This window comes from Bombus huntii, chromosome 4 (assembly GCF_024542735.1).
Source record: "Bombus huntii isolate Logan2020A chromosome 4, iyBomHunt1.1, whole genome shotgun sequence".
Lineage (NCBI taxonomy): Eukaryota > Metazoa > Arthropoda > Insecta > Hymenoptera > Apidae > Bombus > Bombus huntii.
Genome location: NC_066241.1, coordinates 14,945,539 through 14,971,994, shown reverse-complemented (window position 1 = coordinate 14,971,994; position 26,456 = coordinate 14,945,539). Strand labels below are relative to the sequence as shown.

The window sequence follows — 26,456 nt, the reverse complement described above, 5'->3', positions numbered from 1 at the left end:
GATTGCGTTTGCCTGATCATAACCAATCACCGATGTGGCTCCAAAATATCACATTTCCCGCTCCTCGGAAATGACTTCAGTTATTGCTTGGTTCCTATTCTTTATATTTCTATGTTCATGATTTGTGTCACATGTTTTTCTTGATTGTATGAAGTATTGTAAAATAATAAGATGGGCAAAGCAAAAAAAATAAAGGTTTCTAAGCAACCTAAAACAGCCTTAGGTGATCAAATAGAAGAAGAAAAAGCTGTAAAATCGAACAACAGGCGAAAGGTCAGAATTCGCCACGAAGATGATGATAAGGTTAGATTTATATATCTTCATTTTTTTAATACAAAAATGATTTTGATTAATATTTTATTATTGAGTGTGTTATTCTTAAAACACAGTAGCAATTCTGATTGATAAAGTTTAGTCTTTTAGTATAATTTGTCATGGAATAAAATATAATATTTTTAAAATTAATTTACATTTACATCGCTTATTCTATAATAAATCATTTTAGATATTTAGTATAAATTAATTTTTAATATATAACTTTGATTGCAACTGTATAGTTTGTGGACCCTGCTCTTACAAAACGAATCCTATCTCAAGCCAGACGACAACAAATGGAAATTGAAGAAGAAAATGGAATTGGACAAAGTGCAAGATCTATAAAGAAACCATTAATAAAACTCGACACTAATGCTGAATTTAGTGATTCAGAGGAAGTATCAAGTGAAGATGAACAGGATACTGTACTGCATTATGAACATTTTGAAATAAATGAAGAAGATGAAAGAGCTATACAAATGTTCATGCCTAAGGATGCTGCCCCTATGAAGACATTAGCTGATATAATATTAGAAAAGTTAACAGAAAAGAAAACAGAAGTTGAAACTCAATTTTCAGATGCAGGCTCAATTCAAATGCAAGAATTAGACCCAAGAGTGAAAGCAATGTATGAAGGTGTTAGAGATGTATTAACAAAATATCGCAGTGGAAAATTACCTAAAGCATTCAAAATTGTTCCTAATTTAAAAAATTGGGAACAAATATTATATATTACTGATCCAACAAAATGGTCAGCTGCAGCAATGTATCAAGCTACTCGACTATTTGCCTCTAATCTCAAAGAAAAAATGGCGCAAAGATTTTATAATTTAATATTATTACCACGAATTAGAGATGACTTAGCAGAATATAAAAGATTAAATTTTCATTTATATCAAGCATTACGGAAAGCACTGTATAAACCTGCTGGTTTCATGAAAGGAATTTTACTTCCACTTTTAGAATCTGGAACCTGTACATTAAGAGAAGCTGTTATTATTGGATCTGTGCTTGCTAAAAATTCAATACCAACTTTACATTCTTCAGCAGCAATATTAAAAATTGCAGAAATGGATTACACTGGAGCTAATAGCATTTTTCTTAGAATATTTTTAGATAAAAAATATGCTCTTCCATATAGGGTTATTGATGCGGTGGTATTTCATTTTCTTAGGTAAAAATTTAAAATTAAGATATAATTTTAGTAATGTTTCAATTTCAGTAATAACATTTATTTTTAGATTCGAAAGAGATCCTAGAGAGCTTCCAGTTTTATGGCATCAGGCATTATTAACTTTTGTACAACGTTATAAGGGTGATATTAGTTCTGAACAAAAAGAAGCTTTATTAGGATTATTAAGGAAACAATCTCATCATACAATTACACCTGAAATAAGAAGAGAATTGCAACATGCTAAATGCAGAGACATAGAAATCACAGAACCTAAATTAGAACCTATGGTTTGCTAGATATTTGTACTTTATTAATTTTGTAAATTAAAACATTAATAGTTATAAAATGAAATTCATCTTTTTTATCATATGTTTCAATCTAACTTCTAACTACTGTTACTATACTTGACATTTGATCCATGAATCTGTACGCTGCTGAAAACACAGTGCAATAACATGTAAATTATTAATCCTTTCTAAGTTACTTCAGGCAATAAATAAATAAATTTTAGTGCAATCCAATTTTAAGAATCAGAAAAATTTCTAGACAATGTATGGTACATTGCAAATTTAATGACGATAATGGAATTGTTGTATATCAAAACAATTGAACATAACAATTATATACATATAATAAAAATGTCAGCTAGTTTGCTATATTATTATATTATGCTATATTAAGCTATGTTCGATTAGAATTACAGAAATACAAAATTTTAGCAACTAATCACGATTACTTTTGATAAACATAGAGTACTCAATAATTATATTGAATTGGGTAATTATAACCATTTTTGATAACAAAAAGTTTATATAACTTACAATATTCCTTGTAAATAAATGTTACATACATAGATATATAAATTCAAACATTTGTAAATAATTTAAAAAAGTAAATAATTTTTCTTACAGATGAATATTTATAATAAGTTATTGAAGATTTTGATATAAATGAAATATTCCGTTATTTTGCTAAATTTTGTATAAAGATGTTCTATAAGTATAAGAAAAGCTACTAAAAAGTTGTAAGAGAAATACAAGATATAAAAGGAATGGTAATGGACTTGCAATTAGTACAAAATAAGAAGAGTTTCATAATTAATGTGATCTATAAAGTGTTAATACCTGATGTCAAAACGTTCATCACTGCTATTAATAAAAAACTAATAATGATTAAAATATGTATTTATTATGTCACAAAGTTTATTTTAATGTGGCTTCACTTTAATGAATCAATCTAAGTATTTTCAATCTCCTAATTTAAGTACTAAGTATCAGTTCATTATGCATATTCATATCTGATTTATCTTTTTTCAAAATACTTAAAAACTCATGTGTGTGAAATCAAACAATACTAATTTCCTAAATATTGTTCACTCCATATTCTTTCTATTTTGACTCTTCAATATTACTTTAAATATCATCTTAACAAAATTTAGTTTGAGACAAGTTAGTATATTAACAAATTAAATTATATCACTTTGTATTAACATAAAGCTTATTAAATACTATTGTTCAAATTAGTATTTATTATTTGAATTTATTGAAATGTTTCTTTTCTTAAAATTTTATGACTTTCTTAGTAACTACAAAATACATGTTAAAATTTTTATTCATTTTTTTATGATGGAACTTGAAATATCTACATTAATATTAGGCTTTTAATAGAAACAAAAATTGATAATTACATCACATTAACAATATTTTAAATACATATACGATACATTTAATTTTTTAATATTTTACCTTTTTATTAAAAATGACTGATTGATTACAATTATTTTGAGCAGTAAAAATATGCCAAACAAATACAAACGCTTTCAAATATTGACATATTTGACTGTATATGGATATACAAAATATATACAAAAATATTGAACTTTGAGATGTTAAAATCAGATGTTATTTTTGTGCTTGTACTATTAGATTAGTTTTCGAAATTACATGTAGAAACATTCAATAATACAAATTGATGAATATTGAACAATATTGTACAATTAGATTTTTCAATTATACACAATCTCAAATACGGATTTAAAAATTTAAATAAAAGTTCTGATATTTTGTTATCAATAATGGTAATTAGTATATTTGCTGTAATAACTAATAGATTTTGTTATATTTAAGGCCACCTTCGTGATCCTTGGTAATTGATTCTTCCAGATTGTTTAAGATATTTTACAATGAATTTTTTTCCAATGCGTTATGAATTAGACATCATATAAGTTTAATATTAAATTATCTATTTAAAAGTAATCCATTTTAAATTACTTTTTAATATATTTTTTAATTTAAAAATAATGTATTGTGAACACGACCAATACTTTTACATGTTCAAACTTGCTATTTTCAAAATTTTTATGTTTTTTACAATATATTTTACGTACATCCAAAATTATAATAAGTACTTAAATATTCTATTCCCCAATGTAGAGAGATTGCAACATATATATTAAAAAATATTTAAGAAATTGCTTATTGATTAGAGTTGTCTATTGGTTAAACAATTATTTAAAATATTTCAAGATATTTTTACAATGTTGTGAACCTGGTTCTGAATAACAGTGCTACAACTTGAGTGTATACATATTGCAATATTTGAGATTTCAAAAATTTTTATATATTTAGATTTCTCAAATTACCTAAAATTTATTTTTTCTTAAAGAAGCTAGTAATGCTCTTGGATCCAGCTGCTGCTTTTTGTCTAGCTAATTCTTTCTTACCAATTGTAGCTTTTTGAGGCTATATAAAAAGATACATCATGAAAACCTATGTTATAAACATGCATTGTAAGATACAAGTAACCTTTTTTAAATTACCTTTTCTAATTTAGTTGACTCAGGTGTTTTTGGTTTTAATACTGATTCATTTTCAGTTGTATCTTTCTTAGGTTTCTTTTCTTCAACAGTATCTTTAGGACTATTTAATTTCCGTTTCTTATTTTCTGATTCATCTGCTAAATTTAAATGTTGTGCTAATTTTTTTGATAAATCTTCTTGAAGATACTCTGATACAATGCCATGTGCATATTTTAAATATTCTAAACAAAAAATGAGTATATTAATACCTTTTTCCTAATCCCAACATAAATAGATATTGTTTTATCTCTGAATGTTTATTGAAACAATAATTGAATTTGCTATTTACTAAAATTTTTCATGCATGAAATTTATTTCATATCTTACCCACTTCTGAAGCAGTTTCAAGTTTAGTACTTTTAACATAAGTAGCACTAATAGCACCCTGTGATACATGAATGCCCTTCTGTTTTAATACTTCAATTACTCTTTCCACTTTCTTATGCAACCAGATTAATGCTTTTTCTTCATTAAATTTATAAGCTTGTAAAGATTCATCTCCCTTGCGGTCGGCGACTAGAGTCAGTTTTAAATTCTGACATTGAGTAAGACGAGTCGTTTCTACAAAATCTTCATCCCAAAGACATTGTTCTAATGGTTGTGCTTGTTGTGACTACGAGTGTAATATTTTTACTACTACTTAGAATATTAAACCCATAACAGTCAATTAAATCCCTACATTATGTCACAATAGATTAACATATATAATAATAAGTAAAATATAATAATGGAGATTTACCTTTCTTAAATAAGGTAATATTAAAAATATTGGATCAATAGGAGTAGATAAATGTAACTTTCCATCAGACTTTACATTATCATCTATAAACCATGACCTTTTATTTTCATCAAATGTCAGAACTTCTTGTACTGTTACATTGCCTGGACTAAATACAAACATTGCAGGTTGATTTGTAGCTGGATGTCTTAATTTAATAACATCAGGTACACCACCATCTGTATTATTTAAACTATCACCTGGAAGGCATAGAGATTATGTTGATCTATTTTATGAATATATTATTAAGAAATATAGTATAACTAATGAAACAGTAAGAAATAGGAAAATATTTAAAATTAATAAATAATAGGAAAATATTTATAATTATTAATAAGTTTAATCATCTTGGGTAGTGCTCGTATATGTCTAACGGTTATAAATAATATATAATAGAGAAATTTAAATACGAAATAATTTTTATTTATGCACCTTTCATTAGGAAAACCCATGTATTTGTGCCTGGATGTGAATTTGTTGTTTTAACACATTTTTTTGGTGATGCTTTGGTACGCGGCATATTTACGCGCGTTTTACACAAATCGATATTACGTTAGGTTATTTATTCCTTTCACAGAATTTTCCCCTTGTATTAATGCACATACACACAACAAATTTAGCGATCAGCCATTTTTCGTAGAACCCTCAAATTGTAACGTCTTATTACTAGATAATTGAAATATATTATATTGTGTATCTCTTTTAATAAATAAACAGGTTAAACGCGACATGCCGCCAATGTTGTAGGAAACAACATTTGAAATCTCGATGCGTAGTCGAACATCAGTGAATGGTCGATGATCGGAGTATTAGCAGAAAAGAGGCGTTACCGCGCTAATGAGCCATCTTTTAAAAAAGAAAGATACATGAAAATCGTACTCTAGTGTGAAAGATTTAAACTACACATATGTCATTTTTACTGATATGATATATGTATATTTAATTCCCATGTAATTTTGTATAAAACACATTTTAATGTTTACATACATAAAAATATATTGATAGTTTAAAAATATAATTTCAATCTATTTTAATTCAATAGCATGATTAACACTATATATTTTATTACGCTTATTATTTTTTCGTATTTGTATGCCTGTATGCATATATATATTAAATTTTACGTACATCGGAATATAACAATTATAAATATCCTCTATCCTATTATGTATATTTCTTTCACAATAGTCATACCGGGTAAATATATCTGTATAAAAACATCCACACTTAACTAACATAATTTTAATAAATTTACCATTATATATAAATAATTAAATCAGCGGGTTTCGTTATATTTTATATAGATGATCCGATTAAATGTTTAAATCTTATGTAATACATCAATATTATATTATATAAATACCAGGAAAATAATTTAATTATTTGGATATATAAAATTTAAATTTTTGCAATAAGTAAACTATAAAAAATGTAAATTTGAATATTTTACACTTATAACTTGATACTGGAACTCCTTCTTTGTTGATATTCCCTTACACAGACAAAAATAATATTTAACTGCAAATAAAAATAAAGAAATTTATTAAAATAAATTACATTGCATTCTTCTTTTTGTAAGAGTTGCTAATATAGAATGTACTAAACAAAAAAATTGTGAAAGTCGAATAACCTTCTAAAAATTATCGAAAGAAATTGTTATAAAATTTCCAATTGAACTATAGTTATTCTATTATTATATGAGTATAAAGAAAATACAACAATATAATTTCAAACTTAAAAATCCACGTATGGTGTAACACAAATTTAGTAAACATAAGAAGACATACAAAATACATTAACTGATGACATCTCCGAATCTTGATTTCATAATGATTAAGTAAATATGTAAGAATAAGTATATACGTTTATATATATAGTATCCGTTATGATGTCATTGGAAGCATTGTGGCCTTTTTTCTCTTACTCATTACTCACGCTCTAGTTAGTAAGCACCTTGAAAGAACTATGTACGTATGTACATGACGTGATGCGAAAGTGGGTGTGCCCATCATTGGTTAGCCGGCTATCAAACGTAAAGCTCCTCTCCGTTTTTATTTTTCGGAAACAGTTTATTGGTAAGTTTTTAAAAATATTTTTATTGTAAATACATTTTCATGCATATAAGCATAAATTAACATAAAAAATAATATTATAGACTATATTGCAATGTACAATACAGATATTTATATTATTCTTTGGTATTGATCAATTTAACTAATAATTATCTTTATTTATTTTAGGCAGTTCCCTGCGTAGTCAAAAATGTCACAACAACAGTATTATCCGTTTAAAGTAAGTATCTCTTAATTATTTATTAGAAACTTAAAACATTCTTTAAATGACTGCTTTTAAGATTAGTCTATTTTTGGTATGAGCATTGATCGACCGTATTTTTATCGCTGCTTCGCTTGAGCTAATCAATCAGCGTTCAACTTCTCTTCGTATTATGAATATATATTTATAAAACAGTTTATGCTTTATTAGAAATTTAATATTATTAGTGTTATAAATTCTTTATATCATAATAATTTGCAATAAAGTACTTATGTCCTTAGCACGAATTATTGGAATATAGAAAATTAATTTAAATGGAAAAGAGTTTATTATATCTTATATATAAGAGTTATTATATCTTTCAAAAAAGATCTACACACACACTTTAGATATAAGTTCCATATTATTTTAATATAAAAAAGCTTTTTAATTTTAGGTATATATTCAAAAAATATATGTTTTTTGCTTTAATTCACTAAATATTGTTTTACTAAAATATATATATTAGACAAAAATTTGCATATTATTTAATGATAACAAACATTTTTCTTAATATTAATAAATTATATTTTTTTAAATTTCTTACATATCATAGTACCAACTTGTTGATAGCTTATAATAATGATTTAAGTAAAAAGATAATTATTATTCATATATGAATTGTATAATATAAAGACATATAAATCTATAATTATTTTAATTTATTTAAAATGATATAAAAGAAATAATCCTCTATAGTGTACTCCAACGGTATACCCTGCGGAACCATTTGATGCAAATGCAGATGCTACAATGTTGCGTAAAGCAATGAAAGGTTTTGGTACTGATGAAAAAACTATTATTGATGTACTTACAAGGAGAGGAATTGTTCAGAGATTAGAAATTGCTGAAGCATATAAAACTTTATATGGAAAAGATTTGGTTAGTGATTTAAAAAGTGAATTAACAGGGAAATTGGAAGATGTTATAATTGCTCTTATGACACCGTTACCTCATTATTATGCTAAAGAACTACATGATGCAGTTAGTGGATTAGGAACTGATGAGGAAGCAATTGTAGAAATTTTATGTACATTGAGTAATTACGGTATACGTACTATTGCAGCATTTTATGAGAACTGTAAGTCTAGCAATTATTTATTTTAATTAAATTTTAGAAAAATAAGTTTAATATAAGTTTATATAGGACTATTATATAAAACATTTATATTTATTAATTCAAAAATATTTTGTTCTTAACAGTATATGGAAAATCTCTTGAAAGTGAATTAAAGGGAGATACTTCAGGACATTTCAAAAGATTATTAGTTTCTCTTGTTCAAGCAAACAGGGATGAAAATCAAGGAATAGATCAAGCACAAGCTATAGCAGATGCTCAGGCACTTTATGAAGCTGGTATTTATAATAATACAAACTATTTTTAATAAAAGAGGATTATATGATTATTTTTAATAATTATTAATAAAGTAAAAGAAATCTGTGTTTTGTTTTGATATAAGAATTATTAATCATAAGTAATATAATATAAGTAATATAATATATTTACTTGAAACATAATTATTTATTTTGGTATAGGTGAGAAACAATGGGGCACAGATGAATCACAGTTTAATGCTATTTTAGTAACACGTAGCTATCAGCAATTAAGACAGACTTTTATTGAATATGAAAAAATATCTGGTCATGACATTGAAGTTGCTATTAAGAAAGAGTTTTCTGGAAGCCTTGAGAAGGGTCTCCTTGGAATAGGTCAGTATTTTGTTTATAGAAATGCCTAATACAGTGTTCCCTGGATCATTGTAACAGTCATATTCTCAATACACCCTCATCATATTTTGCTAGATCAGGTCCTCAGAGTCATGTGACTGATTATTAAAGAAAACAGAGCAAAAAGTGCATAACAGAAATAAAAGTTTCTATCTCTTTCTTATGAGAATATTATCAATAGATGGATGAAGTCTTCCTAATTAAAATGAGTACAAATATGATCTTACTTAGACTCACTTTCATTGGGAAAACCTTATCTGTACGTTTGTAGTACGTTTATTAATGTCTAATAAACACTAGAAAATTTATTTTTGTTGTAGGAAATCTGAACAATGCTCTATCTATTTGTAACTTCTTGATTTTGAATATAATTACAATGATGTGTGGGAAACACTGTACAATGAAATTGTAGTATTGACATTATTGAACTATATACTATATATTTATGTTTTAATTTAAGAACTGTATTTTATATAATTTAATATAAATGCTATGATTTTTATACAACAGTAAAATGTGTAAAATCAAAAGTTGGTTTCTTTGCTGAGCGATTATATGCCAGTATGCATGGTATTGGTACAAAAGATCGAACATTGATCCGCATCATTGTTTCTCGAAGTGAAATTGATTTAGGTGATATTAAAAAAGCTTTTGAAGAACGTTATGGGAAATCATTGGAAAGCTGGATTGCGGTATGTATTCATATTGCTCTTTCTTCAATATTTTATGATATATTATTAGTTAGTAAAGTATTGTAGTATGTTGTTAAAATATATTTCTAGCAATACACTGTATATATAGTTCTATAATAAAATTATTTTTAAAAAAAACATAGAATAGAAGTAAAGCTTGATTTTAACTAATTAAGTAATGCGATGCTCAGATGATACTCATACTCATGAGATATGTATTACATTATCGATCAAACATTTAGTTCAGTATGTTCGGATTTATATCTTATTCATTAAGGTAAATAATCTCATAGATGTATAATGGGTTATTCTGTGTATCTAAAGAATTAAAGATAACTATATATGATTTCAAAAATTTTGCTCATAGTACTAAAATTAGAAAGTAGTAAAAATTTCATTCTAATAAAAATTTCTAACTGCAGATTACATCACATACAATTGAATATTAATGTTTAAATTAATACCTAAATTTTCTGTTCTAGGGTGATACATCTGGAGATTACAAAAAGGCTTTACTCTCACTTGTTTCTACTTAATTAAGAGAAAATATTTCATGATAAATTCCAAAGCTTTAATAATATTTATGGCTCAAATAAAAGATAAGTGTCTTGCACACTTTTGCTTATACTTTTGCTTTACATCAATCTATTAATTAAATATATGGGTATAAAGGATTATGCATTTTACTATATTTTTTACACAATTTTGGAATCTCGGAAGAATCTTTATGGTGCTATACTGTGCTTTTTATGATATACTAAAATTTATTTTTTATGAAGTATACTAGTTTACTAAATTGCATAGTTATATACTATTTTTTATTAAAAATGTTTATATATATATATGTATATTTAACGATGAAAACCTACTATTTGTACAAATTGTTATAAAAAAAATCTTTATGAATATAAATATATTAAAATGTTAAACATTATATATTTAGTACGTTGAATATTTAGTGGCTAGCCGTGTTTTATAGATATATAAGTCTTAAAATATGTGTAAGTTATATCAGAGAGGAAATTTCCTCTCTGGTTTTATATATTTATCAAACATACTTTTATATAACATTTAATTTCAATATTTATAAATTTTACACATAACATTATTATAACATAATTTACTTTTAATAGTGTTTATTTTATACGTTTAAAAAATTATTTTATATTTATTTAAAAAAAGACAATACTTTTATTTTTATATACACGTAAAAGATACGATAAATATTTATTTTTTTATATACACTTAACTTGTTAAATATACAAACTTTACAGCATCTAACGCAACGCAAATACTCAAATAAAAAACAATAATAAAAAAACATACAGAGAACATAGTAAGGGGAGATAGCATAAATCCAATTGTCTTTTCACTATCCTATCTTACCTTAAGAAACCTTAGAAAATGTATACGACTGATAATTAAGATACTAGAACTGAAATCAAATCTGAAATATACTACACTACAGTTTTATCTCGAAATAAGTTTTGCCTATAATAACTGGTTTCTGACTCAAAATAAGCAACTCGCTATCCCCTCTTCTTCACTTGAATTCGCCAACAGAGTGAGAGATTCGAAACGAGTAAGAAGTCTGTGAAAGCAAGAAGCCATACATTTTTGTGATCGAATGAATAGTGACATCATTTAATAGAAAACGAATAGAATATATATAATGCTTTCTCATTCTAATATTAGCGATCCTGACGTGTTATATACTGCTCGACTGATCACTTTATGAAATTGCCGTTATCTCAAGCCTCTCATTTCTTCTCCGTGTTCTTTTTTGTCTCATTCGAGAATAAAATTAAGCCATATAGTACCAGTATGGTCTCGAATGTATTGCTTATTTCGATCCGAAACTGTATATTACGATATATTATTTGTTATTCCATAATATATGGTAGATTGTGTTATATTCTGCTATATTTTATTATATTATGTAGTTCACACAAGATACAGGAGATTATACAGATGCAATAGCAATTTATTATAGTTAAAGTTAAAAAACAATTAAAATTACATCAAATGTATACATTTGTAACACAGATTGTATCAGACTTTAGATCTTACTGTAATAAACAAATAATAATGGCAGCATATAAAATTTAAAATTTGTGTTTGTATATTGAGTAGAGAAATAAGACCAATAGAAAAAGCTAATTTGTTAAAGAAATGTATTTCTCCACTTATGTTGATATTGAATACTGATCATTTTTTCTTGTTATTTCTTAAACTTCTACGTACAAATCCTAAGGAAATATTAATAACATTAATTATAGCTATCTTAATGATCATGATTATATAGTATTGTATACTAATCCTAAGGAAATATTAATAACATTAATTATAGCTATCTTCATAATCATAATTATATAGTATCGTATACCTGTATTACATTTGGTGCGTTTTTTATTAACAGAAGATGTTTTATTATTCGATGGATAAAACAAAGCTGGCATTCTTTCAAAATACTTAAGCATTGGAGTTGGTAAGGTTTTGTCTAATGGAATCCAAGGTGGACTAGGTAAAGTGTGAAATATTTCATCATAAATTGTATGAATATCAAGATTATTTTTTCTGCAAATAAATAATGGGACAATAAAATTAAATAATACATTATTTTACAATCACTTACCCTGAACTTTCTGCTGATTTAAAAACAGCAGCAAATGCTCCATTTCTTATTGTATGTCTCAAAATATAACGTCCTGGAGATAAATTTGCAAGAGATTGAATAACATTATGTAAAATTATCAAAGTATTTTCAACTTTCGTGTTATAAAGTCTTTTAATTTCATTATTTATAGATATTGCTGTACGATGTTCTATTTGTAATATTTCTGATGTTTTACTTGATATTCGAACTAAAATAAATATACATACATTGCATTACTTTTGGGTGTATTATTGTAACATATTTCTATGCAAATATAATACAACTAATTTATTATACCGATATTGTTGATTTCAAATAATTTACCTCGAGCTAGAAATGTATGAGGCCTAAATATCAAAGATACCCATTGTTTCAATGCTTCTTCTAATGTTACAGCTTCAGCACCAAGATCAGGCTGATGCTCTAATTTTGGTGTTAACAATAATAATCTTTGTACTTCATTCTCTAAAATCTGTAAAAATAAGGTAAATAATTAACTCAACACTATATTATTAATTTTAACTGTTTTCCTCAGACTACCTTTTAAAAACATTTCAATAAATTAAAAGTATATTAAATTTTACATAGCAAACACAAACCTCAACCCCATGTGTTTTTGTTCGAACTAACATTTTATATTCTTTAATAACGTCTTTCATTAATTCATTCTGTTCTGAAAGTAGTGGTCCAATTGTAAACAAGTTATATGATACACAATTTTCCATCGCTTCAGAGGTTCCATTTTGTATATCTATTAATTCATAAAATTGATTACTTTTAATGCTTTTATTACTTGTTCTTTTTTTAGTTTTTATAGCTTATATAACTAGTAATTTTCATGAAGACATAACTTAGGAGACATATATCTATATAAATATTAAATATATTTTTACCTTCATTACTTGTAGAACTAAAGGAATTACAAAAATTAGAAGCAGTTGTATGCAAAGATTCTTCACAGTTTGTCAGATTCTGTTGAGTTAAAATTTCTTCAAAACTTTTATCCTCTTCTGGTGCATTTGAAGATAACTCATTGTTAATTTTTGTTGAAGCATTTTCATATTCTTCTTCTAATTTTAATAGTTTTTCACAATTAACATCATCAAATATATTATCATCTTCATTACTATTATTATGTAGTCAAAAGTGTAAATTGTAATATTATTCATAATTAATTAAAAAGAGAAATACAATTTAAATAAAAATATGTGGAAAGAATAAGTTTCTATCTTACCTCTCTAAAGCTAAATGTTTGGTACCAATAAAAAAATATTTCAGAATATATTTATACACCCAAGTATTTTTTTCTGGTATAGTACTTGCAACTGGGGGTGCTGGCTTATCTATGTAGATAACATTTTTATCATTGTGCCTTTTAATGACTATGGGTAAAATCCACGAATTTGAATATGTTGGACCAATATTATTTACTAAACAATTAAGACCACTGGATGAAATTACCAAATCTACATTATTATCTTCAGCCAATTTTTGACAATTTGCATCTTCACTTACAGGTAGTTTAAAAAGCATCAATGATTCTTTGACATTTTCTTTTTCAGGAAGAAATCGTTTTTGTAATTGTTCTGAATTTATATGTAGCATACATGGTCTACTAAAAGTTGGCAACACTATCTTTTGTAATTTACCCTTCAAAAAAGAATAAAAAAAAGATTTGTAAGGCAATAAAACATAATATATTGTTTTCATTAGCCACATCTCTAATTATATACATTATTTATAACTACTTATAAATAATATCTGTATTACTCACCAGTTGTAAACAATTAGAAAGAAATTTTACTTGAATATTTTTATCTGCTACAAATGGAATGCTTGTTATTTCAGTGTAATACCTAGGTAATTTATAAATACATTGTAACTTTAATTTCCAATGTAAATTTATATAATCTTCACATGTGATTTTAAATGATCTTTCATGCCATTTACTTTTTGCAAACTCCAAAAATTCATCTTGTTCTTTAGATATTATTTGTTGTAAGTCCTATAATAACAGACATAATTATATATTATAGAAAATAATTTAAAATTACTTATAATTAATTTATAACTTCTTTATTAAGAGAGCAATTTCAATAATTTTTTATGACATTATGCTTTAAGTACCATATATACTTTTAATTCTTTTCTCTCTATTTGTGTTAGCTTCGGTTTATCAGATTTTGAAAATTTTAACAAGACTCTTAAACACATTGCTTGTTGTTCCTTGTTTAGTTTGGATTTCTTAAGACTTTTAAACATTGGTTTAACAATACCAGGTATATAACATTTGGTCTTTTTTGTGTGCTTAGGTTCATATTCTTTTTCCATTTTACTTAAGTCCAGATCAGCATCCTTCATTAGATAGATTTTAACATTCTTGTAATCTTCTTCAATATCTTTAAATGGATCTTTGAAATTCCCAGTCATAATTCGATACATCACACTTTCTTTCTCTAATCTTCCTTCATTAACAAAAGTATTATCTATTAGGTCTTCCAATGCAGTATTCCTATTAAATTTGATACATAATATTAAAATTTTTATTTATTGTAGTTTAGAAATTTACAATTATTTTATAACAATTTCAATAATCAATATTTAGATAATAATAAATGTATTTAACATGTACATACATTTTTTTATGGCAAAGTATCTTAAACAACTCAAATATGTAATTAAGAATAGAAACTTTCATAATAATATAACAGATTACATATTTTTAATAAAGAATACGAGAAAATATTTCTTAAAAATATTTTCTTCAAATATTTTTTATAAATTATTACATAAACATATGGAAAATAATTTATTTTATTAGTAAAATATAATTCATAATAAGGTTGAAAAAAATACGAAAATTAAGTAAAAAAATACAAAATTTCTGTTTTGCATAAATAAAATTGATGGTTGTCCATCTCAAAGTATGAATCATAAATTTCATTAAAATAATAAATATCATCTATTTTCTGCTAAAGTAAAAAAATAGTAATAATCTTGGTAGTTTCTGCTGATTAAAATATATACTAATTCTTAATAAGTTAAGATATTTAAAAATGATTCTTCGTACTTACCAATCAATACTTGAAAATCTATCCATGATTAATAAATTAAAATAAACTATTCATGAACTGCATGTGCTCAAATTATCTTTTTAAATCATATTATTCTTATAGACCTTTTTCTTTTCTGTTGTATCAAAAATTTGTTTAAATTGTATAATTTAGGTTATCATACATAAGTCGTTAGCGTTTAGTTTCTAAATTTATAGATTTAAAGTACGCAACGCTCTCTGATAACCCCTAGATGACAGGTATGACAATAACAGATAAGACATAACTATCATAATCATTGACATGCACAAAATTTATTATGCTTTCCGTTTTACAAATTTACTATCATAAACATCATATTCTATTTACTCTAATTACATTTGTGTCGAAGTAAAGAATTCATAATTGCTTTACGATGTTCTCTTTCATCAAGCTGTTGGTGAATGGTGCAGTTTTAACCCCTTTATCTTGCTATACCTCTTACTAATGTCATTATTTAAAAAATACATGATGTAAAAAAAGGTTTCCACGTATAAAAAGAAACAATCTGTAATGATTTTAAAGAAAAAAGTTTGTAATGGGAAATGTAGGTATTAAAAATGTAAGAATTGATAGTTATGTTTTCAAAAATAAATATGTTTCTTTCTTCTGAATAAATACAAGTAAAAACTTTATAAATTTGTACAAAAGTAACAGCCAAGATTGCACGATTGTACATTTCTCCTCTCGCCGTGCATATGTACGTTTTTCCCAAGTGTACCGGTGACGAGATGTGCTGATAGTGCAACCATTGATCGCGAGAGGCCCTCAGTGTCCATTTTGTAGCAAAATTTCGCCGATAAGCATTGATGATCTCTACTTATTTGTGGTCATACTTTTGGCTATATTTCATCGTGCCATGGTTAAATCAATTAATTTAACCTATATATAAGTGATGTATAGTGACAATAAATAATGTCCGATATATATTAATTATTATGGTGTGTACAAGCTATCGGTAAGATTCACGATTGACAATAAATAAACGTAAACATTTTTTCATATGCAAAATAATTATAAAAATATGTTTTACATTTAGTATTTGTCTTCAATATGAATACATATATATATTATTCGCAAAATTTTACACAATATGTTGAGTCCAAATTTTTTAATAAGATATTTCATAAAATATAATTAAACAAAATGTATAATCAGATATAATACAAAAACGTATTATTATTTACCTAGTGTCCACTTTCTTTCACCATTATTAAGAAAACAGTAAGTACAAACTTGTAATGTGAAATAGAAGTAAATTTTTTTTTTAAATATATTCATTAATAAATTATATTTAATCAAATGAATAATGTATTGTAATAAATGGCATTGTTATATTTTGACATTTGTATTAGAAATGTCAACTTTAATATTACTAATTATTACAAAATAATTGTAATTTAAAATATTTTCAAGAAATTATATGTTGTTCATTTTTGTGTCTATTGAAGAAAATGAGTATATTGTAAATGTATATGCAGTTATAAATTCAAAACAGTTATAAAATACATTATAGAACAATATTGTTATATAGTAGGTTATTAATATAAATCTTTCAAGCAGGCCAAAGTTATTTTGAGCATACATGCCTTGAAGGTTGGTTGCCAACCTCAGAAATTCAGAATCTACTTCTTCAATTTTATGTATGAAAACAATTTTGATTAAACTTATTTAAAAATGGACTCAGATTCTACAGAAATGGTGAAAGAAATAAAAAATAAGGTAATATTACATTGGAATTGTCGAGGTCTTGTGGAATTTCCTGAAGCAATAAGGGTCTATGGTGGCCACATTCAAGAAATATATTTGAAATGGAATAAACTTACTACCTTACCTCCATGGATTATAGAACTCTTTAATGTAACTAATTTATATATCTATGGAAACTTAATCAAAGAAGTACCTCCAGAACTTTGTCAAATGACTCAATTAACAGTTCTTGATTTAAGTGCTAATAAATTAGAACAAATATCTCCTTCTATAGGAAACTTAGTTAGCCTAAAATCTTTGTTATTAAATGATAATTCTATTAACAAATTACCATTTGGTAAGTTGTTTGATGCCATAAGAAATATCAAATGTATAACTTCATTTAACTTGAATTTGTATATAATTCTTATAGAAATGAATCAAATGCATAACTTAGAAATTTTGTCTATTTCTGGAAATAAATTTGTTGCATTACCAGAATGGATTGGTTCCTTACCTAAATTAAAAGAATTAAGTGCTGATAACAATTGTTTGAAAGAACTTCCAAACAGATTGACTCTATCTCCACAACTATCAATAATTTCAGTATGCTCTAACAGGTTGTTATATTAAATAATTATTACATTAAATTATATTTTATTATCGATAGATTTTTGTTAACATTTTAAATGCTTTTATTTTACGCAGAATAATTTTTATGTAGGCTAAGATATTTACCATTAAATGGATTTGTATCATCCCCTTGCATTAGATTTGATGCAAATATATATTTGAATTATTTGTCTTATCCACTTCTTCATCAGTTAACATCTCAAATTCAAGATTCATATATTCAAAGTCAAAGAAATATCTTGGGCTATAGGTATGTACATTTTATAGAGTATATACAATTTAAAAATAATATAATGAAAAATGTAACCTTAAAGTATGTTAAAATCCTTTAAAACAAATTTATTTGCATTTGTTATTGAATCTATAAATATATATAATCACAGATGTTTTACAACCCATTGTGAGAACAATACATTATATACAAATATAAAATTAAAGATAAAAATAGATGCTTTACATGAAAAAGATACTGATCTCATGATTGATTTACCACGCCAGCTTTTAAAAGTTCATAATATACATGAAAATAAAGCTATTTCTTTATGGGAGTTAGCTTTAAGAAAAGTTTATACTGAAAGGTAATTGCTTATTTTTAGCAAATTTAGACTTCTAATATCATTTGATATTCTAAGAATACATTGTCTGATTGATACTGAATTTTAGATATAAACATACACTTAACATTTCTGTATCACCTATAAGCATAAATGTTCAATATGAACCAATTACAATAAAAAATTATCAGAAACTTGATTTTAATGTTTCATGTAATTTGCTAATGAATGGTCCAACTAGTATTTGTGTGAATTTTCAATGTCAACAACCAATATTTACAGAAGCTTGGATCATTGTTGGTGTTAGCCATTACACAGAGTCTATAACAACAGTTGCATTGTGTTGTTGTAAAAGGTAAGATAAGTATTATATATAGATCCATGTATGATAATGGCTTTAATTTTTCAGATGTGCAGCTGAATTTTCTAAACATTCCAATATGACCATCAGGCATACTTGGCATTGTATAAATTAATGATATTTTATTAAATAATTCTGTAAATAAATTACATTAAAAAAATAAAAGTTTAATGTTTTAAATCAGAGTAAAAAGCTTTGTATCAATCTTCCAATATCAAAACATTTACATATTATTTTATCTTATAATAGCTAGTACTTTGCACTCCCACCATACGAAAAAATTAGTTATTTTATTTATTATATAATTGTTTTTAAAATAATATATTTCTTTAGGATTTTAATTTTTAATTATTTTACATGTTAAATTTTTACTTTTTGTGCAGTAAAAAATTTGTTTAGACCATTCTAATAATTATTTTTTATAAAATTCTATATTTACGCTATTAGGAAATCTAAAGCTCTATCGCGGTCGATATTACATTTTAAAAGTGCAGTAGATGCCTTTTCTTCAGGGAAACCTAAATCTCGTAAGACACATAGATTTTCATAATAAACTTTGGCTTTTTCTTGATTGTATTCTGTAAGAGCAAGAGCTTTTTCAGCATCTTCTCCGGAAATTCCGATTTCTTCTAAAGCTTGCACAGCCAATAAATATTCTACAATTTTTTTATTATCTTGACCACCTAATTCGCGTATAGCACGGGCAGCTCTCGATAAAGGAAATCCCATGTCGCTCAAATGCCGAGCTAATTTTTTATCTTCCTCTGTTAAATCCAATAATAAATTCATAATAGCAACTTGATTTGTTAACATAGGTTCTTCTTGCTTTAATGTTTCATGAGTGCTAGTGTCGGGACTTTCTAAATTTGGCCAAGGTTTCCAATCCTATTATACATATAATGGATAAGTAATTTAAAAATTGAAATCATTCAAAAGTATGCTACATTTTATAAAAAATACTATTACCTCCATGAGTGGTCTTTTTAAATCTCTTTGAAGTTCTTGTACAATCGCAGATACACTACGATGTTTGACATTCTCTTGTTCATTAACTTGTTCTTGGTCAATCGTTTCATTTTTGACATTATCATTTTTTTCTTGTGCATGAATTTTCGACTTATCATTAACACTTAAATCATTCAATAAACTCTCTAATTTTGCTGGTGGTATCCATTGAGATGTAGGCTGTAATACCTAAAATATGAACAATATATGTGTTAAGATTATGATTCACTTCTTGATTATAATAATTAAGAGATATTTTATTAACCTGAGCAAGTTCTTCCATTTCATTAATTGTTTTTAATTCCATATTATCAAATGGACTGCTTGTATCATTATCAAAATCAGCATAGTCAAGACCATTTGCTTTCACATGATCTTGAAGATCATTGGCAGGTGGAGATAAAGGCTGTGGAGTAAGAATTGTTGTTTCAGGCACAGGTGCATTTATAGGCTTTGTAGTATCAGGTAATGGAGGTGGTGGTGGCGGTGAAAATTCAGATTTTTGTTTCTTCCTTTTCTCATCTAATCGTGCATGCCGCGCTTTGTTATTTACTTGCCGAACATTACGCCATTCTGTCATCTATAAATTAAGTTATTGCAAATTATACTTCATTTATTTCATTGAATAACATACAAGTTTATATTTGAAACCAAATTTAAATTAATAATGATACAAATATATTAAGAAAGATCATAGGATTAATCTATATGCATTGTAAACTGCAAATTATTTTCAGATAAATGTATATCACAAGTTTATGTAAAGTAATACTCAACCTTCTCAAGTACTGATCGTTCCAAATTGAAATCATAAGTTAATTTGGATACATCTGGTAGTTTATTATTATATGCAGCTGGTAAACATATTTTTCTTGGAGGTTTATAGGCCTCTGCAATTTTAACATGTACTCCATCCATGTATGATGCAATTAAGTCACATTGTGCTGATACTGAAGAACGGGCCATATCTCAGCATTAGAAGTTCGGTATTTTTAAAAAATAGTCAAAATTTTAGTCACTACTATTAATCTTGTATCATAACCTCATATCGTATTATTGTAGTTATATTTGTGTAGTCAAATTACTTTTCACTACTAATAATGCATATTTTTAGGAAGATACACAAAAAATCACATGTTTCTTATTATGTTATATGTTAATTATACTAAGTTGCATTTGACAACTTACGATGATTTGAATTTCTGATCTTCAATGAAGCCATATTGAATTCGCTACACACTTAAAATCGATAGAAAAACGAGAGAAAGAATCGATAAAACATTAGTCTTTTAGATTTTTAAGTAAAATACATAATTTAAAACTAAAATATGAAAATTTATTTTGACGATGGTTGTTTAACAATCATTTATTTTTTATTATTTATTAACAATAAATAAGTTATTATCAACAGTGTCACAATAAATATCACTCGAAAATTTAACAATAAAATTATGTCTTTCATACCTTCATGATTTTGAACTGTTATCAATTTTTAACTATACCTATTATAATACAAACATATTATCTACATATATATATATGCATAATTAAATCTTTTAGTTCATTTTGTACTGTAGACAACAGGTATTGTAACTGACCTTGTTGTGCAGTATAATTTGTTATACAGATATATTTACATGTACATATTGTATACATGTACATGTATGTAAGTTAATCAATTGTGCTAAATAACTGTCATATAAATCTTTATCGTATAATGGATAACCTTTCATTTTTATCTTCTTTTTGATCAACATTGATACTTTTTTGACTTTTGTGTTTTAAATTATTGTCACTTTTTAAATCTTGTAAGTTCTTTGCTTCCAAAGCTTTCATATATGCAAGGAAAGATGTCCAGATTAAACTACAAAAACTTACATAAATTACACGATTATGTTCTGGGACAAAAAAAAAGTTGATTGTTTGTAAAATGGGCCATACACAAACACCGACCTAAAAAATAATAGTTACTTATAATTTTTTGCTTATTTGTAGTCAGTATATTTTATATTAATTACATATGTATATATTTTACTTTGTAAGTAGGCCAAAATTTATGTTTGACTTCTTCAATACATTCAGCCACTGGTTTCATTTCAAGTAAGTTCATACCAAAAAAGAAGCAACACATTGCAGTAGGACCATATGTGACTTGTTCTATTAAAGCCTAGAAAATAAATATTATTAACCTTTAACGTTACATCTTGTGAATACTAATTGTTTCAATTAATTTTAATATACTTTGGTAATTGCAGACTTCAGGTCTGACTTTGGCCAAAAGTATGAAGAGCACCGCATCCAACAATATAGTGTTGGAGCTACAAAAAACCCACCGTATAAACTAAATCTTAATGCTTGCATATAATTTAATTCGTCGTGTCCTGTTAATTTTTGTTGTATTAAACTTCCAGTCGGCCATATGACAGCATAAGAAACCATTCCTCTTACAATCGGATATTTTTTCGATACCTCGCGGATTTTTATAAAAATAAGACGCATTTTTGCAGTAATCACTGAAATATAAAACATTTTCATTATTAATAAAATATAATATTATAATATTATTAAATGGTCTTCATTATAAACAACTATAAAATCGATGAAACAACGCATAGGCAAACTAAATGAAGTTTAAAATCTGAAAAATTAAATAAAAAACTGACGCTACTGTTGTCTAGAATATGTATTTGTGTTAGCATATGTACTATATCATTGTGTAATTTATATTCGTATTAGTTCGTTCCAAAGGATTTGATAAATTTCATGATTTCTTTGTTCACGACACGTGACAAACTAATTCAGAATGAATGATGCTGCGCGCCAAACAAAAGAGTGCGTGCAATGTTTCAGAGATAGAGTTGTATTTTCTATATATGTATATATTATACGTATACACCTACTTTCATGTACATCCAGAAAAAATTTTTTTTGGAAGTATGTCAATGCAAGTTATTGTATCAAACTGTCATCTAAACTGCACTGTTTACTTTTTTTAAATATTCTGATAAGTTATCAAATATGATAATGATAATACCATATAGCATCAATAAGACTTACAAATGACAAAATTATGATATGTAAATTATCTGTTTATTCGTACTTCTTTTTTATTCGTACCTTTTTTTGATAAGAAGTTAAAAAGTTGATAATGTTACCGCGGTTTGTTTGAATGTGACGCGAGAAAGCTCGCTGCACCGCGGACTTGTATGAAACAACAATTCTATAAGGTCGATACATCTGGAAATGATTCACTACTAGGGAAACACGCGCATACTGGCAATCGCCGGGACGAGACTTATATTCGACACGCGCAAAAGTACCAGCGATGACGAAACTGTTCGATCCATTCTTATCTGTCCTTGGTAATTTCGCGTCTTTCGAGTACAGTTTTCCAATAGTTTCATATATCGTATAAGTGACTACACATCACAGTTTGATTACGTATGAATAGATGATGTCGATAACAATGCGTAATGAGAGCAAAACAATATTGGAATGCCTGACGTCAGAGAAATTTGAAGTAAGAAGTAGATGTAGGTCTAATTATTGAGATTTAATCTATTCGCTCAAAATGGATGCAAAAAGTTTTAAATAAAACATTTATAGATAAATTGTTTTTCTATAATTATATAGCATATATATAACAGTATTGAAAAACATGACTTCATTATAAAGTAAATTATGGGTTCTTGGTTTCCTTAGTTAAACTTTGTTTCCATTTAAATTTATTTTTCTTAACTAACTATAATATTCACAAACTTAATTAATGTCATTGAATGCAGTAACAAACGTACAATATACAACATGGGAAGTATATTATAAAGAGAGTACAGATACACTGTACTCATTTACAATAAATCATGATGATCTTATACATGGTCTAAGAGAACAAATTCATACAATTATACAGAGAATGTACATTTTATATTATCTCAAATAATTGTTATCTAAACAAATACGTAAAAAAATCATACGTAATTCAATAAAACATGTACAAAGCTTATAAAAACAATGCTAATTTGGACATAATATATCATTCATAAAAATATTTATCTTTTTGATACTTTCCTTGTATGTAATAACTATAAATAAAAACACATTTTTTCATTTTGAATGCATACAAGAATAAAGTTTGTAAACAAACTTATAGAAATAAATCATGCGTCATAGATTATAAAGAATCTGTTAATATTTGGAGCTTTTGTTACTTAATTAAACACAGTTGCAACAAAATTGATTGTTATAAACATTTTTCTTTATAACTTGTATTATTTTTTTATTTCTACTAATAAAAAAATACTGCATGTATTCAATGATCGTTATCCATATCCATTCTTTAAAATTATATACATAGAACAGCCTTTAGAAATTGTCAACAAATTTTTCTGCAATTTTGCACATTATTGGCACAGTCTGAACCATTCAATCATTTAAACTATATAACTTGTTACTCATTTTGCTGTAATATCAAACAAGTCACAAATTCCTTCATTTTCACTAAGATTAAAGTGGTAATCTTTTTCACTGGGTGGAGGACTTAATCTTACTAATGGTCCATAAACTAAAAATAAAGTTTAGAAAATTATGTGAGTATTATGACTTATTCAATTGCCCAATCCGGATATTGTTATTAACTTTTTACTTACTGTCAGAATAAATTTGATCAAATAACTCTAAGTCCTTTTGAGCAATATCTAAAATTATATCAATCAATTGAATAATATTATTTACTATATTTATGTTTTAGGAGTGAATATTATTTACCTGAAGTACTAACATCCCGAAGTACTATCTTTGCTTCTATTAATTCTGCATCATCCTCTTCATCTTCATCAGATATAACAGGGTCAGGCTTACTGGTTCCTTTTGGGGGCCTAAGATTTAAAGTGAAATTTGTAATTAAATTATAATTGATAATTGACTTTTTAAAGGATTGATACTGAAGCATATTGCAAATGTAAGATCTATACCAATAGAATAGATTTTTCCTTAATATCTATTCACCCCTATAAAGATCATTTTACTCTATGCTCTCTGCAGATCAAAAATAATATCTTACTATTTTTGATGCGAATAGAGCAAACTTTTTTACATTTATAAAGCTACTTTTACCTTCCAACTCTTCTCTTTGGTTTAACATTAACTTCTTCCTTTTTCTCTTCTTCCTCTTTCCCTCTTTTTGTACCTTTTGCTTCTTCTTGTAGTCTCATTTCTAATATTTTATTATCATATGTTTTAGCTAGTTCTGGTTGAATCATGTACACCTTAATTTCTCCAGAACTACTTTTTAGAAACATTTCATAATTTAGTTTCTCATCATCTTCAGATGTCTAGCAATAATGATATACAATCAAATGTACTTATATTAATACACTTAAGATTATCCACAAGTATATATTTCTTTAAAAGTAAATTAATACCTGTGTTATATATTTTGGTACGCTTAATTCTGTATCAGGTGGAGCTTGAATTCCTAATACAAAATCATCAGGAAAATTTTCTTTAACATCCTCATAAGTAATATATGCATATTTCCTATTAATTAAATCATTCTCTATATTTTTAATACTTTGTTGAATCCATTGAGTATGCATATCTAATAATTGTTCATGATCTTCTAATTTTTTTATTTCATCTTTCAAATCGGTTAATTTTTCACCAACTTCTTGAGTATTACAACCTGGACCTGCTCCTCTGATAATATATTTAGAGCATTATATTAGACATGAGATATACAAAAATGTAGCTGTGACATGTTAAAGGGCATATAAAGTATTTTATAAAGGATGAACATAAGTGAAACATACTTCCATTGGATGCTATTTTTGCTTTTCTTTTCAATGAGTCCAATACCTTCAAGAACGTTAGTAATATCATAAATTCGTCGTTTTTGTCGAACTTCTAAGATATCAGCTGCCTAGAACATTATAAAATTGCTATCATACGTTATCAAATACAATCGTGAATTGTGTTCTATCTTTTAGGTTATGTAGGATAGCACGTTGAGATATTAAAACTAGTAACATTTTTACTGTGTAATGTTAAATAAAATTAATTTGCGACATAGAAATTATCTACGATAAAAACATATCGCGAATGAATATGAAATATTGACTTCAGTGAAACTTATTTCAAAATTCCCGCAAGCTAGAAATGGCGTGTACGCCCGCGACAACTTAACCTAGCAAGTAGGTTAACTTTTTATACTTAAGCGTTTATGAAAGCACTTACTACTTTTAAATCAAGAACACCATCTTTTGCTTTCTGTAATAAAGTGACAAAACGAGTTGTTAACAGACCAAGGGACTTTTCAAATCTACTTTGTTGATTATCTGCCATCCTCGAGGTCGTTGTCAAAATTTTCAAAACTCACTATTCCCTTCGAAATTGCCGCAACACCACAGACGCCATCCTAGTTAATGCGCAAGAAGTATTTAAATATAAGCGCGTCTCTAGTGTCGACATACCGTTAAAAATGTTGCTTTATTATCTAAACTACTGCTTTATCAAATGATATTTTCACTTAAAATGTTTTTTAATTTTAAGCAATATAACATAGCAATTTTTATTTAGACATATATTTTTAAATAAGTTTACAAAGTTTTATTG

The 26,456-nt window shown here is 26.2% G+C and overlaps 8 protein-coding genes across 21 annotated transcripts; 3 read left to right on the top strand and 5 right to left on the bottom strand.

The window, feature by feature from the left end:
- Positions 1-33: 33 nt before the first annotated feature.
- On the top strand, positions 34-1,853 carry LOC126864417 (bystin). The gene is made up of 3 exons (XM_050615759.1): positions 34-303; positions 558-1,489; positions 1,557-1,853. The coding sequence occupies exons 1-3, from the start codon at positions 172-174 to the stop codon at positions 1,783-1,785; spliced, it is 1,293 nt and encodes a 430-aa protein (XP_050471716.1). The 5' UTR covers positions 34-171; the 3' UTR covers positions 1,786-1,853.
- On the bottom strand, positions 1,765-11,977 carry LOC126864423 (ribonuclease H2 subunit B). Of its 4 annotated transcripts, none has more exons than XM_050615776.1 (6): positions 5,557-5,970; positions 5,086-5,324; positions 4,674-4,959; positions 4,308-4,528; positions 4,131-4,230; positions 1,765-1,923 (listed from the first exon to the last, which is right to left on the bottom strand). In XM_050615776.1, the coding sequence occupies exons 1-5, from the start codon at positions 5,642-5,644 to the stop codon at positions 4,138-4,140; spliced, it is 927 nt and encodes a 308-aa protein (XP_050471733.1). In that variant the 5' UTR covers positions 5,645-5,970; the 3' UTR covers positions 1,765-1,923; positions 4,131-4,137. The 4 variants fall into 4 exon arrangements, with proteins under 4 accessions (XP_050471733.1, XP_050471734.1, XP_050471732.1 ...); XM_050615777.1 differs by having other exon boundaries at positions 1,765-1,920; XM_050615775.1 differs by lacking the exon at positions 1,765-1,923 and adding an exon at positions 6,988-7,124 and having other exon boundaries at positions 3,745-4,230.
- LOC126864422 (annexin B9-like) lies at positions 7,059-10,791 on the top strand. 2 transcript variants are annotated; one of them, XM_050615772.1, is made up of 7 exons: positions 7,059-7,199; positions 7,369-7,416; positions 8,137-8,518; positions 8,641-8,793; positions 8,974-9,147; positions 9,676-9,857; positions 10,340-10,791. In XM_050615772.1, exons 2-7 carry the CDS (start codon positions 7,387-7,389, stop codon positions 10,391-10,393), a joined length of 975 nt encoding a protein of 324 aa, XP_050471729.1. In that variant the 5' UTR covers positions 7,059-7,199; positions 7,369-7,386; the 3' UTR covers positions 10,394-10,791. The 2 variants fall into 2 exon arrangements, with proteins under 2 accessions (XP_050471729.1, XP_050471730.1); XM_050615773.1 differs by having other exon boundaries at positions 7,105-7,199; positions 7,365-7,416.
- On the bottom strand, positions 10,683-16,306 carry LOC126864410 (uncharacterized). Of its 3 annotated transcripts, XM_050615736.1 has the most exons (10): positions 15,588-16,303; positions 14,641-15,025; positions 14,288-14,518; positions 13,748-14,163; positions 13,407-13,639; positions 13,113-13,264; positions 12,838-12,985; positions 12,493-12,721; positions 12,244-12,434; positions 10,683-12,106 (listed from the first exon to the last, which is right to left on the bottom strand). In XM_050615736.1, exons 1-10 carry the CDS (start codon positions 15,611-15,613, stop codon positions 12,066-12,068), a joined length of 2,052 nt encoding a protein of 683 aa, XP_050471693.1. In that variant the 5' UTR covers positions 15,614-16,303; the 3' UTR covers positions 10,683-12,065. The 3 variants fall into 3 exon arrangements, with proteins under 3 accessions (XP_050471693.1, XP_050471692.1, XP_050471691.1); XM_050615735.1 differs by lacking the exon at positions 10,683-12,106 and having other exon boundaries at positions 12,113-12,434; positions 14,650-15,025; positions 15,588-16,306; XM_050615734.1 differs by lacking the exon at positions 10,683-12,106 and having other exon boundaries at positions 12,113-12,434; positions 15,588-16,304.
- Positions 16,307-16,399: 93 nt separating this feature from the next.
- Positions 16,400-19,034, top strand: LOC126864418 (leucine-rich repeat-containing protein 28-like). Of its 7 annotated transcripts, none has more exons than XM_050615760.1 (8): positions 16,400-16,563; positions 16,645-16,829; positions 17,169-17,652; positions 17,728-17,914; positions 18,019-18,177; positions 18,311-18,505; positions 18,591-18,836; positions 18,891-19,034. In XM_050615760.1, exons 3-8 carry the CDS (start codon positions 17,283-17,285, stop codon positions 18,955-18,957), a joined length of 1,224 nt encoding a protein of 407 aa, XP_050471717.1. In that variant the 5' UTR covers positions 16,400-16,563; positions 16,645-16,829; positions 17,169-17,282; the 3' UTR covers positions 18,958-19,034. The 7 variants fall into 7 exon arrangements, with proteins under 7 accessions (XP_050471717.1, XP_050471722.1, XP_050471721.1 ...); XM_050615765.1 differs by having other exon boundaries at positions 16,404-16,563; positions 16,797-16,829; positions 17,293-17,652; XM_050615762.1 differs by having other exon boundaries at positions 16,405-16,563; positions 16,797-16,829.
- LOC126864419 (uncharacterized) lies at positions 18,989-21,143 on the bottom strand. Its single transcript, XM_050615768.1, has 5 exons — positions 21,036-21,143; positions 20,625-20,797; positions 20,113-20,427; positions 19,809-20,036; positions 18,989-19,727 (listed from the first exon to the last, which is right to left on the bottom strand). Exons 1-5 carry the CDS (start codon positions 21,067-21,069, stop codon positions 19,278-19,280), a joined length of 1,200 nt encoding a protein of 399 aa, XP_050471725.1. The 5' UTR covers positions 21,070-21,143; the 3' UTR covers positions 18,989-19,277.
- Positions 21,144-21,161: 18 nt separating this feature from the next.
- LOC126864425 (mpv17-like protein) lies at positions 21,162-23,137 on the bottom strand. 2 transcript variants are annotated; one of them, XM_050615786.1, is made up of 4 exons: positions 22,965-23,137; positions 22,089-22,360; positions 21,883-22,014; positions 21,162-21,800 (listed from the first exon to the last, which is right to left on the bottom strand). In XM_050615786.1, the coding sequence occupies exons 2-4, from the start codon at positions 22,344-22,346 to the stop codon at positions 21,555-21,557; spliced, it is 636 nt and encodes a 211-aa protein (XP_050471743.1). In that variant the 5' UTR covers positions 22,347-22,360; positions 22,965-23,137; the 3' UTR covers positions 21,162-21,554. The 2 variants fall into 2 exon arrangements, with proteins under 2 accessions (XP_050471743.1, XP_050471742.1); XM_050615785.1 differs by lacking the exon at positions 22,965-23,137 and adding an exon at positions 22,748-22,771.
- Positions 23,138-23,551: 414 nt separating this feature from the next.
- Positions 23,552-26,321, bottom strand: LOC126864421 (transcription factor E2F4-like). The gene is made up of 7 exons (XM_050615771.1): positions 26,079-26,321; positions 25,655-25,764; positions 25,268-25,541; positions 24,960-25,177; positions 24,612-24,721; positions 24,494-24,541; positions 23,552-24,408 (listed from the first exon to the last, which is right to left on the bottom strand). Exons 1-7 carry the CDS (start codon positions 26,184-26,186, stop codon positions 24,299-24,301), a joined length of 978 nt encoding a protein of 325 aa, XP_050471728.1. The 5' UTR covers positions 26,187-26,321; the 3' UTR covers positions 23,552-24,298.
- Between the last annotated feature and the right edge of the window lie 135 nt (positions 26,322-26,456).